Source organism: Salvelinus sp. IW2-2015, linkage group LG13, assembly GCF_002910315.2.
Source record: "Salvelinus sp. IW2-2015 linkage group LG13, ASM291031v2, whole genome shotgun sequence".
In the NCBI taxonomy this organism is placed as follows: domain Eukaryota; kingdom Metazoa; phylum Chordata; class Actinopteri; order Salmoniformes; family Salmonidae; genus Salvelinus; species Salvelinus sp. IW2-2015.
In genome coordinates, this window is record NC_036853.1 from 14,610,905 (window position 1) to 14,623,277 (window position 12,373).

The 12,373-nt window shown below is 41.7% G+C and overlaps 1 protein-coding gene across 1 annotated transcript in view; it reads left to right on the plus strand.

The window, feature by feature from the left end:
- Positions 1 to 12,373, plus strand: part of LOC111971844 (ephrin type-B receptor 1) — a 170,218-nt gene that overhangs the window by 104,879 nt on the left and 52,966 nt on the right. The window contains exons 6-7 of the mRNA XM_070446360.1: positions 4,121 to 4,245; positions 7,102 to 7,168. Of these exons, the coding sequence (XP_070302461.1) occupies positions 4,121 to 4,245; positions 7,102 to 7,168 (192 nt within the window). The remainder of the gene's footprint in view (positions 1 to 4,120; positions 4,246 to 7,101; positions 7,169 to 12,373) is intronic.

Below are 12,373 nucleotides of genomic sequence, written 5' to 3' on the forward strand. Positions count from 1 at the left end.
TACGACACCGAACTGCAGTCAGGTCAAGACCCCAGTGAGGATGACGAGCACACAGATGAGCTTCCCTGAGACGGTTTCTGACAGTTTGTGCAGAAATTCTTCAGTTGTGCAATCCCACAGTTTCATCAGCAGCCGGGTGGCTGGTCTCAGACTATCCCGCAGGTGAAGAAGCCAGATGTGGAGGTCCTGGGCTGGCGTGGTTACACTTGGTGTGTGGTTGTGAGGCTAGTTGAACGTATTGCCAAATTATCGAAAATGACGTTGGAGGCAGTTTATGGTAGAGAAATTAACATTAAATTATCGGGCAACAGATCTGGTTGGCATTCCTGCAGTCAGCATGCCAGTTGCACACTCCCTCCAAACTTAAGACATCTGTGCCATTATGTTGTGTGACAAAACGGCATATTTTTGTGGCCTTTTATTGTCCCCAGCATAAGGTGCACTTGTGTAATGATCATGCTGTTTAATCAGCTTCTTGATATGCCACACCTCTCAGGTGGATGGATTATCTTGGCAAAGGAGAAATGATCACTAACAGGGATGTAAACAAATGTGTGCACAACATTTGAGAGAAATAAGCTTTTTGTGCATATGGAACATTTCTGTAATCTTTTATTTCAGCTCATGAAACTTGGGACCAACACTTTACATGTTGCGTTTATATTTTTGTTCATTGTAATTTTGATCCAAATTGGTACAGGAAGCCAACGACATGTTTTCCCACTCCGTAATGAGACTTTCCTATTGATGTAGATTACCTGATAAAAAGGTAACATAGTTTTGGCTGATATACAGTATGTGATGAACTATCTTTGTACCTTTCCTCCAACAAGCTCTGCCTTATTATTTTGGGAAGCAGTCTTGGGATATGGGGAAGTAGGATTCCCCTGGTAATGCCTGGGGACTGCTGCTTCGTCCTTTAGGTCTCCGGTGGGATATTCTTACCTTGTGAGAATTGAGGGTTCTCAGAGGATTGGAACTCTTGACAGTTTTACCGCCCTTATCTTGCTTGTTCAAATTCTCCTCTACACATTTTCCTCCTTGTAAATCCACACACATCTTGGAGACATAAAGAGAGCAACACGCTGAGGCAGGCCTTTGAGAGCACTGCTGGTTTACCTTGGCCAATAAAAATGGATTGGCTACATGAAGCCCAATAATTCAAAAAATGATTATGAAGACATCAATGTCTCTCTAGTAACTTGTCATTATACAAATGATATCCTGATATTCAGGGGGAGGGGGGGGTCTCTATTTTTTTCACTCCACCACGACAGAAAATCCCCTCAAAATATTCCCTCTCCTGTCGCACCGGGCGAATCAAGCTCATCTACACTTTTGCATGGCTCATGGAGATGCAGAAACAAGAGACCACATAGATGTAGTTCTTTTAATACAAATCTGGGAATATTTGGCTAAGCAAACATTCAGGAGAATGTAAGCAGTTACAAAGGAAGCTTTCAAAACTGGAGTGAAGAAGCAGTAAATACTGTATGTTGAATGAGTATGAGCTGTCATCCGTGAGCAATTAGGGTACTTCGGCTGTCCCCATTGCAGAAGCCTTTTTGGACCCAGTTAGAACCCATTTTGGTTCCAGGTAGAACCCTGTTGGGTTCCATGTAGAACACTCTGTGCAAAGGGTTCTACATGGGACCCAAAAGAGTTCTACCTGGAACAAAAGGGTTATACCTAGAACCAAAAAGGATTCTTCAAAGGGTTCTCCTATGGGGACAGCTGAAGAACTCTTTTTGGTTCTAGATAGCACCTTTTTTTCTTAGTGTAGGTCTATAACATGAGCATGGAGAGCTACAGTACACAAGTTTGCCAAAATAGTTTATTTATTTCAGTCTAATAGTTACTCTCTTTACTTACTTTTGTAGCTCTCCATCAGAAACTCACTTTTTGTGAATAATTGACTTCCTCTCTCGGCCCAAGTTTAGCTGGAACTGAGCCCGACAGAATTTTACCAAATGTGATTTGTTGAAGATATGACACATTGGCCGCAAAAATATCAGATGTCACAACGATTGTTTAACATCCCGAGATCACATCAATATGACATAAATCTTATCATAAGTCCAACGTGACTGCAAAAGGTTGGGTTGAAATGCAATCTATAGCAATTCTGATCAGATTAATGGGAAGGCTACGTGGCCAATGGGCTTTTTTTTGTAAATAAGTCGGCATACCTGAAAATGTTCTGAAATACGGGACTGTTCCGGGAAAAAAACACAATGTTCATCATAATGAACTTCGAATACCGTAACCCCGTCAGCCGAGACAATTTTATACACATGAACACACACACACACACACACACACACACACACACACACACACACACACACACACACACACACACACACACACACACACACACACACACACACACACACACACACACACACACACACACACACACACACACACACACACACACACACACACACAGGCATCAGATGCATCAACAATACATCAACAATACTCACATTTTCCTTATTTAGAGTGCCCCCCCCAACGTGACTTTTGTCATCTTTAAGGGAGCTTATGTCTCATTCGGGGGAGCTGAGCTCCCTCTGGATCCCCCATAGTTCGCACCCTGCCTTATTCAGTGTAATTGTTTATAGAGATTATGGAATCTCTTTTTTGACAGGGGCAACATGTTATCGACAGTTTCAGCATGAGAATCACACAAAAAAACATGCATTGTAATTAATAGCAGCAAACGATTAATTTTCACGGCTTGCCAGGGGAGATCAAGGCAGTTAAACAGCAGTTGAGAGAGCAACAACCCAGATGCATGTGGAAGAAATGTCAGATGGCTTCTTTGAGTTTTTATGGCTATTACTCAGACAGCCATTATTCAGACCTGAGCATGAAGTCTAGTCTAGCGTACCAGATTTATTTTCTTAGAGAACTGAGTGTTTTTTCTCCCTCCTCTCTGATTTGGCTCCTAATTCACTCAGCCTAGTGCCAGCTGAAGTCTGTGACAACAGACAAGAGAGGCGAGGGAAGAGACACACACACATATACAGTATATATAGAATTACTTGTGAAATATAGTTTGGCCTGTTTCGTTCACCGCTCAACATAAATCCTATGACTTTGGCCTGTGTGCTCGCTTTATTACACAACTTGTCCAAAAATATTAAACATTTGTGTTGAGGATATTCCAATCCATTTAGCTAGACTTTCACTCCCTAAAATCTAGCCAATTTCATATCTCATAGTCCAAAAATGAAATCTTCTAATTAAAGGAAGTAAAAAATGAATTGAATGAAATAGGCTGCTTGAATTGAATTGGCTGCTGCCTCACCCCTAGCCAACCTCGGCGTAATTCATAATGCGGCGCAAAGCTGGAGCAGCAGTGCATGAAAGAGAGAGCCAGAGAGCATCCTCTCGCTGACTGACGACTATCCCCACGCTTCTATCAGCCAGAGAAGCAGTGTACAGACAGCCGCCTAACAATACTAACATTCCTCCTGCTGCTGCTGCAGTAAGGTGGCTCAGTCACATTGAACTGCTGGGCAGTAAGACAAACATATACAAACAGATACACCATTAAGTAATAATGTGTCTGTGATATTGGCTCTGAGGGTAATGTCCAACACTCCTCCTCTCTCCATCCCTGGTGCAGGGCTTGCTGATGTGCCCTTCATCCCTCCCCTGGGTTAAGATGATGGGTTGGTGGAGATGGTGGCCTGGGGCATTGGAGTGGTAGCAGAGAGCAACTTTATTGCTCTCTGAAAGGGGCAAATAAGACTGAAAATCAAATGTGCTATAAAGTGAGCTCAGTTCAATGCCATATCATTTTTGTAATATAAATACTATGACCAAGGATACCTCAGTCCTGCTCAAAGGAATGGTATGAAAACATCATACATCTGTAGTGTTTCGTAAGAGATTTGAAAGCCATTCAATGAAATGCGACTCTTCAGTCAAGCATATGTTTTCTTCCTATCAAGGAAAACACAATTCAAAGCTTCATACAGTTTCAGCACAGAATACCTTTATTTCACAACATTGATGAAATATGTACAGTGTGACTGTTCCTATACTAAAGAGTGCTAAGGACGTATCCAGACAGTTAACCTTACCTCATGTTTGTCTGTTCCCTCAGCTCCCTCCATGGTTCCCATCATGCACCAGGTTAGCTCCACCATGAAGAGCTTCACGTTGTCATGGCCACAGCCGGAGCAGCCCAATGGAATCATTCTGGACTATGAACTGAGGTACTACGAGAAGGTAAGACAGTATTTTCAAGTTCAATGTTTGTAATAAGAACTAGATTACACGAGCAGATCATGATTGTCTACCAGGGGCATCTCCCTTACTTTCAATGGAAAGACACCCAGAATGTTGTCTCTGATGGGTGAATATTCTGGGCTGGTATTGGTCTACCAAGCTTGTTGGGAATATTAGCCTTTATTCCTTTATTTATCCTTTTCCCCATCAGACTCAATATTCATGTGCCATTATACTTGACACGTTTGGTGTAATTTGATTCTACCCTCTGATGTTTGAGTCATTCCCCCGGTTGCCTTGGAAAGCGTGTGCCTGAGATTGCCTTAGCAACCTTGATAATTGTCCATTAATTGCGTTTAACTGGCGTCTGCTTTAGATGAGCACAGAGCACTGGGTTGCTAGGATACTGCAGTTCTTGGACCTAATTTGTGTGAAAGGTGTTCTCTTAGGCTGGATCCTTCCGCTAGCCCTGTCTAACCCGTGGCTCCTCCACACAGCCTATTCTCCCCTGAGTAGAGGCAGCACACACGGCCTCTCAGCTCTATATCATTAGGTAGTAAACATGCAGCTTCCCCTATGCTTAGAGAGGGCTGCCCTGTATTCTCTCTCTGGTCTTATATCAACTCCATCGCCCTAGTCTCGCTCTGGCTCTCTCCGCTTCCTCTATAGCTCCCTACTCCCTCTTGGTCTTTCTCTCACTCTGTTTCTCCATTGTTGTGTCCATTCCCTTTTCATTTTCCCTCTGTACCTGCTGCAGCTCTACAGTCTTCTGTCAGTATCCTTCTCTGGCTCTCTTATTTTCCTCTCTGATATAGTATGGTCATACCTATGAAGTTCATGGATAGGGTGTTTTTTATTGAAAAGGCTGTGTTTACAGTCCTGTCCACCCATAAAGCCTGAAGTTACTGTAATATTGTCTATCATCCAGCATAACACTGTTAAATGTGCTCTTTCAGAGAGTTTGGTCAAAACCCTCTATGTCCTCTGACGACTTCGTTGTTGTCTTGGCATTCTGTGAAAGGCTGTTATTAATAAGCACTTTATGTGTCCAGTTCTGAGAGCACGAGAAGAGGGAGGCTAGCAAAACTCTAGCTGGCCTATTTAAACTGGCTAAGTTGCGTCAAAGACAACTAGCAATTTTTGCATTTTTACTTTTAATGGACAGGACCACAATTGTTTTCATCTGTCTGCCTTTGTCTGTGGGGCGGTAGGTAGTCTAGTGGTTAGAATGTTGGATTAGTAACTGAAAGGTTGCAAGATCGAATGCCTGAGCTGACAAGGTAAAAATCTGTTGTTCTGCCCCTGAACAGGGCACACAATGACAGCCTAGGAACCCACTGTTCCTAGGCTGTCATTGAAAATAAGAATTTGTTCTTAACTGACTTGCCTAGTTGAAAAAATAAAAATTAATTTGTGTGTCTCTCCCCATCCGCTAAGCTATCTAGAGCTTTGGCAGTTTCTGTATTTCTCTTCTGTTCTGAGACAGTAGTAATATTTCAGTATAGAGACACACCTTTTTAATCATAGCAGAAGTCTGAGTGAAAATCACAGGTTTAGGATGAGGTGGTTTCATTTCAAGACTCCCACAATGTTTCCAAAGACACAACATAGTGCTGAACACAATAATTTCCTCAGGGATAAAATAGTAATATCGTCAAGATATGGATAGGGATATTTGCCTGGACCGCAGTCATATTGCAAAGTAGAGTTGAAGAGAAAACCTGAAACTTCTGCTGGTTTCATTGAAACTCTCAGAAAGATGACTCCACACACGTAACACTGGGATTCAGGTGCTCCTGGCTTGGAAGGAGAATAATGAATTCTGCTATTACCCCAGGACCAGGTTAGACTCCCCCACAGAGAAGAATGGAGAGAAATCTGGATCAAATTGCATGGATACTGGTCTGAAAGCTTTGTTGTACTTCCATTCTCTTTTATCTACCCGCCTAATATGATAGCTTTATCACCTCTGTCTGGGCAAAAGGAAAATGGGTCACAACTAAAAGTGAAGCCTTTTAAGTTTTGATCCCATGAAGTCATTGAAGACCCCCACTCTAGCTCGCATGATGCTGTGTGGAGTATTAGACATCTTTGATCTTCACTAAAAAACAACAGCCCTGGAATAGGGATCATACCTGGTGAAATAGATAATTGTGTATGGAGGGCCAGCGTAACATGCTGAGTCCTGTCCTGCCATTCCCTTCCTAATTTCACCACCCCCCGTCCAGTGTTTCTGTGTTTTAAATGCCAGTCGCCCAGCTGCACTCGCCAGAGAATGTCTGGAGCCTTGGGGGTGGTTTAGATTGGCGATCGGGCCTGGATTGCAACGATTGACCAGTGAAAGCAGAGATAAGGTCATCTCTTTTCTACCAAAGGTTTTTCTCTCTCTTCTCTTCCTCTTATTCTTTTTCTTGCTCTTTTTAGACTGTACAGACAATGAAGAAGCGGTTGGTTTCCCGATGGGACAGCACACTGATAATGTCAGCACTCCCTGTCACAATATCCCATTATGTAGGAGAAGAGTACTACCCCAAGTAATGCTCCAGTACAAACTCCATTCTCTGCCTGTGGCATTCTCTGCTTGTTTGAGGAGAATTTCCTTTCCTAGCCTGTGCTGAGGTAGTGGACGCCATCTTGGCCTTCTTGCTGAGCATCAAAGCTGTTGTGATGATAAGCGGTGAGAATATTGACGTGAAGGCAAGGTGCATTCTGCTATTGAAAGTGAAATGGCAAGGCAACAAGGCATATTCATCCGTCGGCTTTGACTGAAGTGCCACAGAACACCGCAGGGCTGAACACTGCAAGGCTGAACACTGCAAGGCTGTTGAGAGTTCAGTTCACAGTCCACCTCCGCAGCTCTGGGAGTCTCTCCACCCCTCCCAAATCTTTAAAGAGGCCAGTCCAGGCGAGGATAAGGCCACGGGTAGGGTGGGTTGGAGCTTCAGAGGGATGGGATTGGGAGGGTGGTGCAATCAGGCATTTCTGGGGAAGAGAGATAAGTGGCCTTAGGCATTTAAGGAAAGCCAGGCATTATTCAAAGTCCCCCCTATCTAATTCTGCGCTGGACCTTGTCAGTTAGGCAGTGCATTGCTATATTCTTAGAAAAAAGGGTTCCAAAAGAGTTATTCGGCTGTCCGCATAGGATAACCTTTTGGTTTCAGGTAGAACCTTTTTGGGTTCAAAACCAAAAGGATTCTACCTGGAACCAAAAATGGTTCTTCAAAAGGTTCTCCTATGGGGACAGCCGAAGAACTCTTTTAGGTTCTAGATAGCACCTTTTTTTCTAAGAGTGTACAGATGTAGGATCTTAATTTAAGCCAGTTTGCTACAGCAGGAAAATTATCCTGCAGCAACAGGGAATGTAAATTGTTATGTGGATTATAATTAATGGATTTTTCTTTTTAACTTCTTCTTAATAGGGGGCGCTGTTTTCACTTTGGGAAAACATTGTGCCCAAATTAAACGGCCTCGTACTCTGTTCTAGATCATACAATATGCATATTATTATTACTATTGGATAGAAAACACTCTGAAGTTTCTAAAACTGTTTGAATTATATCTGTGAGTAAAACAGAACTCATTTGGCAGCAAACTTCCAAACAGGAAGTGAAAATTMTGAAAATGGGGCTCTGTGTCAGGGCCTGCCTATTCAACTGGCTTATATTTATGGATCTGTATGCACTTCATACGCCTTCCACTAGATGTCAACAGGCAGTAGAATGTTGAATGGGGTGTCTAGCTTGATSTGAGACCGAATGAGAGCTTTTGGAGTGACAGGTCCGCTCTTTTGTCAGTATTCAACTGCGCACCAGGGAACCTAACATTGTCTTCTGAAATGCGTTAMGTATACACGACGAAATRCTCCRGCTCTKATTTTATTGGATACATATGAGAAAAACATCCTAAAGTAGGATTTTCAACCGAGTTTGAYCAGTTTATTCRAYGTTTATTGGGAATTTTGGAATTTTTCGTTCAGTGCGCAAAGATTTCTTGGACATGTGCCCTCCACATGGCTAGCCAAAGTTGCTAATTCGACAGAAGAAATGGACATTCTAAAACAAAACAACGATTTATTCTGGAACTAGGATTCCTTGCACAACATTCTGATGGAAGATCATCAAAAGTAAGAAAATATTTATGATGTTATTTTGTATTTTTGTGGTTTGTGTTGGCTCCAACAAGGCGGAGAATATGTGAGCGCTGTCTCACAATATTGCATGCTGTATAATGTACTAAAGTTATTTTTTTTTAATCTAACACAGCGGTTGCATTAAGAACCAGTGTATCTTTCATTTGCTGTACAACATGTATTTTTTAGTAAAGTTTATGATGAGTTCTTTGGGTTAATTTACATGACTGTCCAAAATATCTCCGGATATTTGGTGCATGATGGCTACATATTCACAATTTAAAACCAGGATTTGTACCTCAAATATGCACATTTTCGAACAAAACATAAATGTATTGTATAACATGATGTTATAAGACTGTCATCTGATGAAGTTGTTCAAGGTTAGTGATTAATTTTATTTCTATTTGTGGGTTTTTGTGAAAGCTACCTTTGCGGTGAAAAATGGCGTTGTGTGTTTGGCTATTGTGGTGAGCTAATATAATTCTATATTGTGTTTTCGCTGTAAAACACTTAAAAAATCGGAATATTTGGCTGGATTCACAAAGATACTTTCATTTGCTGTACACCATGTATTTTTCATAAATGTTTTATGATGAGTATTTATGATTTCACGTTGCTCTCTGTAATTATTCTGGCTGTTTTGGTGCTATTTGTGATGGTGGCTGGAATGTAAACTACGATTTATACCGTCGAGAATATGCACATTTTCGAACAAAACATAAATGTATTGTATAACATGATGTTATAAGACTGTCATCTGATGAAGTTGTTCAAGGTTAGTGATAAATTTTATCTCTATTTGTGGGTTTTGTGAAAGCTACCTTTGCGGTGGAAACATGGTGAAAACATGCCGTTGTGTGTTTGGCTATTGTGGTGAGCTAATATAAATATATATTGTGTTTTCGCTGTAAAACATTTAAAAAATTGGAAATGATGGCTGGATTCACAAGATGTTTATCTTTCATTTGCTGTATTGGACTTGTGATTTCATGAAATTATATTATATGATATCCCTGTCGCGTTAGGCTAGGCTATGCTAGTCAGCTTTTTTGATGAGGAGGATCCCGGATCCGGGAGGGTAACTCGAGTTGATAGATTTTCCGTTAGGGTAAATCAAGTCTGACATTTTWAAGTGGAAATGTCAAACTTTAAAAGCCTTTTAAAACTTTAAATACACTACAAGTTTGCACTTCCTGTTGTGCAGCTAAATTCTCAGCAACAATAGAGTAATGAAATGATGATCCTACATCTGTAAGGAGCAGCTATATTTCAGGGTTTCAGTTGCATCTCATTTCGGCTCAGTGTTTTTCTTCTGAAAGAGAAAGGTCAGAGCCTCCATTAGCGGAGGAGAGCTCTCCCTTCCTGCCTGTGTCGCTGTGGGTCAGCTGTGTTTGTGTGTTTGCTGTGTATGCACACACTTTTCCTGTTATAAAGTACCACTATGGAATAGATACTGAAAGTAGCAGGCAAAATGTGTCAAGTTTTTATGTACACCAGCAGACCTAGCCTGAAATACAAATACCAAGTCACATTCTCACTAAACACTTACTAAACACATGCTAAACAATGAACATGTTTTTTTAATTAGCTGTTTTTTGATTTTGTTATACTCTTGTGAATTCTATGGTTTTTACTAGATTGCTTGTAGTTTTTCATGTTGTCTGTCTGTAATTGTGCAATGACTTGGTGCTGCCTATCTTGGCCAGGACGCTCTTGAAAAAGAGATTTCAAATCTCAATGAGCCCTTCCCGGTTAAATAAAGGTTATAGAAGAGAAGAATGTACATACCACAGGAAGCTGCTGAGGGGAGGACAGCTCCTAGTGATGGCTGCAATGGAGTAAATGAAATGGTATTAACCACATGGAAAGCGTGTGTTTGATACCATTCCATTTATTCCATTCCAGCCATTACTTTGAGCCCTTCCTCCCCAGTTAAGGTGCCACCAGCCGCCGGTGGTATATACACTCAGGTGTTCAGTACACAAAGAGATGTATGCTCTCCAAATCTCACACAAGCTATTTTTCCTATATCCCTTCATTCTGGTCGTAGGCTAACCTGGACACGTCTCAGTGTTTTTCCACCTCCTGCGCCTGTTTGCTCTCATCCCTCCACCGAGGGAAGAGTCTGTGGAGATAGACAGACAGAGAGAGATGAACGCAAACAGAGAAAGAAAAAGCAAATGCCATGCGCTCTCTGAGCACACACAATGCCAGTAAAAGGTGGGCTGTGATGAGCCAGTGATCTGAAAGGAGATAAGTGTGTGTTAACTCCGGGTGATGATTGATGATGAATACCTCTATGCATGGATTCTAAATCCAGGATCAGTTACCAATATTCTGCAGCATGATAGAGGAAAAATCTAATGTGGGGATGTTGTGTGGAACTCTTTTTTGTCTCTCAACACCTCCCACGTATTGATCCTTGTCCCTATTTCTGGTTTTATGTGGCCCAATTAAAATATTTAACAAATGACATACTTTGTGCATGTGAAAAGCCTAATTCCCATTGGCCTAATCCAAGCCCCTCTATGGCTATATAAAGAGTGCAACAGTGGAGGCCGATGTGGAAATCCACCATCCATTATAATCTTATACACAAACCTAAAGAGGAAAAGGGACCAAGGAAATGTTGTTATCTAAGTCCACAGGTTATTATGTACTGTATGAAATGGAAATGTTGTTATCTAAGTCCACAGGTTATATGATTGGGGATTTGAAGTTAGTGGAACAACAGGATGCAATTGCTATGGTGTTTGTCATTTATAGCATGACGTTTTTGGAAATCGGGCGACTGGAATCGAGTCGGCATTCTGCCGCTCACACTCAGCGCATTCCTCCTATTCACATACCCGCGTGTTTCCGTTGCAGGTGATGGAAGAGGTTGGTCTTGTACTGCTGCTTATCGTAGCAATTGTTCTTTCGTCCACATTTTTGCCAGGACATTCGTTTGCTGAACATCAGACCTCTTAAACCCGAACCACTTCATATTACTGAAAAAACATTGCTGCCCTTTTGGGGATGATTTCCATTCTACGAGCAGGCCTGTAGCTGGCTTTCTCACTTTTTCCATTTTGGTGGAACTCTTACCGCCGCTACACTTCTCTGCGTGGATACAATTAGTGAATTTGGCTGTCTAGGTTGTGATTGTGGTATAACCTCTGTGCATCCCGCGTCATTTTTCCTTCACACAATCTTGGGCAGCATGATTCGACATTAGGCTGACAGAGAAGAGACTGTGAGATGTGCTTTTTGGTCTGATTAATTGTTATAGCCAAACATTGTTAACAGAACTTGATTCTTGCGATACAGGCATTTTCGATATCGCGGCATAGACAACATAAACTCGAATATATCGGAAACAAAAACTGAACTATTTCTCGCCTCCTTCAGATCCTAACTGAGCATAGTGTGGATAACTGGTGCTCGACAAGGTCGGCGAAAGCCTACATCACCACGACAGAGAAGGTTTGATTACTCAAGGGCAATGATTACATTATCTTGGCAATTAATGGGTTTTACGGTGCTGAGTTGTTCGTCGGCTGAAACAGTAGTCGTTATCTGCTTGTGTGTCAAGATGATATACAGCCTCGATGTTGTGACCTGATTCAATCCACACAGCAGACTATATGGTGGGCCTAAGGTTAGGGAAGTGGAGTGGTTTGCATGATGTAGATGCTTTAGCGATTATATAACGATGGGGTCTTACGATGATGTACATGCCGTATAATGATAGGGTATGGACATACAATCAGCTTTGACATGAGTGTTTATATGACACTATCGGCGTTAAACTAGAACATCATGTAGCCGATGCTGATAGATTCGACGTTTTTTTATTGCTCAGTCATCGTTTCCGACATTCCGATAAAGTCACGATATATCGTGCTTCCCTATAAAGTAATGATGGACTGTTGTTTTCACACAGGTCCTGAAGCCTTCAGCGTGGAGTAACACACCTCGAGTCAACCCATCACCATTTCATACAGTACTATAATA